Source organism: Pteropus vampyrus, unplaced genomic scaffold (assembly GCF_000151845.1).
Source record: "Pteropus vampyrus isolate Shadow unplaced genomic scaffold, Pvam_2.0 Scaffold1, whole genome shotgun sequence".
Classification (NCBI taxonomy): domain Eukaryota; kingdom Metazoa; phylum Chordata; class Mammalia; order Chiroptera; family Pteropodidae; genus Pteropus; species Pteropus vampyrus.
The window spans coordinates 4,173,939-4,178,418 of NW_011888782.1; the positions used below are offsets into that span (position 1 = coordinate 4,173,939).

The 4,480-nt window shown below is 47.0% G+C and overlaps 1 protein-coding gene across 1 annotated transcript in view; it reads left to right on the forward strand.

The window, feature by feature from the left end:
• The window catches only part of GALNT15 (polypeptide N-acetylgalactosaminyltransferase 15), a 48,286-nt gene that overhangs the window by 34,574 nt on the left and 9,232 nt on the right, over nt 1–4,480 (forward strand). The window contains exons 5-7 of the mRNA XM_011354841.2: nt 7–70; nt 1,391–1,585; nt 4,188–4,319. Coding sequence (XP_011353143.1) covers nt 7–70; nt 1,391–1,585; nt 4,188–4,319 — 391 coding nt within the window. The remainder of the gene's footprint in view (nt 1–6; nt 71–1,390; nt 1,586–4,187; nt 4,320–4,480) is intronic.

Genomic DNA, 4,480 nt, shown 5'->3' on the forward strand with positions numbered 1-4,480 from the left:
CCAAAACACTGGAGCTTATGACCCTCTCATGTCACTGCGTGGTGGTGAAAACCTCGAACTGTCTCTCAAGGTATGCCCTGGACCAGGGGAGGACTCAGATAGGCTCTCTGGAGCTGTCTGTCTGGTCACAGCTTGGAGGCAGTCATTGGAAATGCCACTGGTCAGGGATAAGGATGTGGAAAAATTATGAAGTCATTAAATGTGGTGTGTCGAACTTCCGGTTTCTTCTCCCTTCCTGTCTCTTTGTGCACTACCGTGATTTTACCCCCAGCTGCCCTCGTGAACTTGGCTATCAAACTTGCCCGTGGGAATGGGCAGATTATCAGTCACCCACACCTCAGGGTAGATCTCCCCCTACATTCTCCATTCATTGCACCCTTAGCATCTCACCCTTAGCCCCACAGGCCAAAACGAACCCCAAGCAGTTCTGTACGCTGAGTAGTTTGGTCCAAACAACTTAATAGGCATTTGTTCTAACAACTTAGTACCTGCTGGGCACTGCACAACTTCTCAAATCTTGGAGTCAAAGTGAGCACGATAGTTTTTCATCACAGCGACCTTTAAAAACCCAACCCAGTGAAGGTACACACCATCAAAAAGTGCAGTGATCTAGTCTTGAAACCATGAATTACCTCAAACTTGTAGTTTGCAGAACATCCAACGGATGTCACTATGTTTGTCTCAAACACAAACTATCCCACGTGGCCTTTTCGGTTCGCTGGAGCACCCTGGGGCATCTTGGCACACAGTCTGGGAACCCCAGCTTTGTTGCGTTTCAATTCATATGCTGCCTCTGCTAAGAATGGTTTCATTTTCATCTTTATCCCCAAGTGTGCAATGAAAGCCTTCCTGTCAAATGAATTTCAGGCATTTGTGAGCAGGCAGAAGAGTTAGTGGAGAGCGGGGAGAACCCTCCTGAAGCAGGAAAGACTATGTTTAAAAAAGGTTTGCTTTGATCTTTACCAAGTAGCTTCTGGTGCCTTTGCAGCAGGAGACTTGCGAGCTTTTAGAAATTACTGACCACTGGGGACCCCTTTCTCCCTCAAGAAGCCGCCTTTGGAGAATAGGGGTGCTAACTCACGTGGGCACAACGCCATAATGCTAAGTCTGCGCATGTGTTTCAAGGGGGACCGGTCCAGTCGTTGCGTGGGTGTCGCCCCCTCACCCCGGCAGTTCCGGCCCAGGACAACGGCACCCATTCTTCTCACCTTGTCACTCCCCCGCCCAGAACTCCCAGATGCGGAATTTCTGCTGCACCCTGAGGACCATACTTACCTTTTCCATTTTGTGCTCATGATTCCCGTGCATTTTGCCAGCCCCATGCAGGTCCCTTACTTCCCACGTTCTCAGAGCGGAGTGCAGAGGCGTGTATTTTCTCCTTTCGTGGCAGGCCTGGCTCTGCGGCGGCTCCGTTGAAATCCTTCCCTGCTCTCGAGTGGGGCACATCTACCAAAATCAGGATGCCCACTCCACCCCTGACCAGGAGGCCACCCTGCAGAACAAGGTTCGCGTTGCTGAGACCTGGCTGGGCTCGTTCAAAGACACCTTCTACAGGCACAGCCCAGAGGCCTTCTCCTTAAGCAAGGTAAGGAGAGCTTAGCAGGGGCTTCTGTGCCCATGACAGGGCCATCAGCTGGAAGCCAGGCCTGGGAGTGGCTCTCCCTCCTACCTGGAGGGAAAAATAGAAGCTTCTGGCTTGTACTTCCCTTGAGCCGCTCCTCTCAAGCGGGCTCCTCCACCTGGCGGGGCTGTCCTCTGTCTCTCCCAGCATCAGATGGGGCATCAGAGCTGGTCTTGGCATGGAAGTCCTTGATGTCTGTGGGATGACATCTAAGGGATGCAATCCTTCAGCACGGAGCCCGAGGAGAGATTGGGCAGGAAGAAAGTGATGAAATGGGTCTCAGAGCACCCTTCCATCCTGAGCAAGGTGTTCAAGGCTGTGAAATTATCAAAGACATGAAACAAATAGAAGTATATTAATAAATATAAAGGATCCAAAACAAGTCACAGAAAAATAAAATTTGTAAACATTTAATTAAAGGCCCACAAACACTGCATTTTCAGCTAGTCAGCTGTCACTCAGCTCAATTATTATGGAGTGATACATAAATACTATTTCACATGGGACATAGGTCACATTAATATTTGCTGTACTGGGAGTGGGGCTCTAAAGGTAAGATTTCCAGGACCCCCAAATATCCTGGAACAGCTCTCACAAGCCCCTCGCCAGCGCATATTGCTGGGTGTGGTCCTTTCTCTGGTCCACAAATATCCCCATCTTTCGTTTGATGACTTTCACTAGGAGAATGGCACCTCTTCCTGGTAAGTAAGAAGATTTTTTTTTCTGCCATTTTTTTTTTTTTTGAGCATTCTATTAATTCATGTTTTGGAAATGTCCTATCACTTACTTTGATGTCAAGATTTCAGTAACATCACTGCCTCCCTGAAGGTATTTGATAGCATGTATTTACCATAAATTCAGATAGCTAAATATTAAGTTTGCTCTAATGATTTCTATCCTTCCATCTCTCTTCCTGCTCCATTCCCAAAACCATCACATGGATTTTGAGATACAGAAATCATGGCACCCAAAGACAAGGCTGGAGTTTCAGTGCTAGAGGAATTGACATTCTTTTGTTTTCTCTTTTCTCAGGCATGGTTGTAGAGGGAAAGTTCTTTGTTAGCATGCCCCTTCATTTGAGGTCAAACAAGGGCTGGGTAGATTTGCCAGTTTGTCTCATTGCCAAGAAAGGCGAAGGTAAAGGAACTGGCATAAAGGAATGTTTCTGCATTAGTAGCAAAATCCAGCCCGGGGAAAGAGCTGGGGCAGACTCAAATAAACACTTAAGAGTGTCATGAAACTATCAAAAAACCTGTAGTAATTTCTTCAGAAGAAAAAGCAATAGCTCTCTTTGGTTTAATGGTGAACGAATATGTTGAAGAAACAAGACATTCTGTGGTTGTTCTCAAATTTTCTGTGGATAAGACTCACTGGGAGAAATGGTTAGATGCAGATTATAGGGGCTCTGCCTCAACCTACTGAATCATGAGCTCTGCAGCAGAGCCCAGGAATCCACATTTTAAATAAGTTCCTTGGGCATTTCTGAGCCAGGTACTCAGGGGATCACACTTTGAGCAGCATGTAGAGAGCATTGAAATATTGGAGACCAGGTGTTACTCTTTCCAACATTTCTATCTGAGGATGAAGAGAGAGAAAAAGCACAATCAAACCAATTTCACTTCACACGGCCAATTAGACCAATGTCTAATTGCCAGACTAGAGACCATCAAACTGGAACTCTGTCATGGACTTTCTATTCCAGCTCCAGCTCTTTTTTTTCCCCCACCCCAAGAAATAATAATCTCTCTTTTGTTTTTTTTTGTTTATTTTGTGTGTGTGTGTGTGCGTGTGTGTGTGTGTGTGTGTGTTTCTAGTCCTTCCGACCCCTTCTTAGCACCTCTGTCTTCCTTAAATATATCTAGGATTTAGTACTAAACTTCTAGAAAGGGTTCTTTTTATCTTATCAATACAGCCCCAAACCTTAATTTATACTAAAGTGTTAAGGACTTACCTTGATATGCATCCTAGGACAATAGTATCATAAAGGAGAATCTCAAAAAGAGAGGAGAGTTAAGCCCAAAGGAATGGTTCATTCATGGAGGAAATTTGGCTCCTAGAGAGGAAGAAAGGAAAATTTGCCTTTTCTCCACCCCCACCCCACAATTTCCCAGCTTACTTCAGCTCAGTTGCCTTTGGGTCAGTTCCTGTCTCCATGAGGCCCATAATGGTGCTGCACCACACTAACCTAGGTCCAAAGCCCCATCAGTTTTTGCCAACTTCCACAAAAGTCATCAAAGCATAGCTAAATTGGTCTTTGTAGACTGAAGATGTGAGGACTTGTGGGAAGGAAGTGACATCATCCACCATGTTGCTGGTTCTAAAACTCTCTCTAGGGAAGACTCATTCTGTTCTGTCCCTTCCAAACCCTCTTTTCCCAACACGTGACCCTCTCCCCTGTCTGCAGCCCTGGGAAACTGTGGTCTCGGTTTCCTCATTCTGTCCCAATCCTTCAGTTTCAGCTTTGGTCCTTCCTCTACCATGTGAATTCTGATCTACAACAAGCTTTTTCTATCTCACTGCCTTTGTCTTCTACCCTCCCCCGCCCTCCCCCGCCCCCCGCCCCCAGGCTGAGAAGCTGGACTGCACAGAACGCTTGCAGCTGCAAAGGAGACTGGGTTGTCGGACGTTCCACTGGTTTCTGGCCAACATCTACCCTAAGCTGTACCCATCGGAACTCAGGCCCAGGTTCTTTGGAAAGGCAAGGCCTGACCCAGGGAAGATGAGGAGGAAAAGGAGGGGTGGGCGGCTTCTGAAGTCAGGAACTGAGGTTCTGATGGTCTTCCATGACGTAGGCCAACCAATGCCAAGCTCAGCTGGGCCCTGGAGGCTTCCATGCCTGCCCTGAGGAAGGTGACTGGG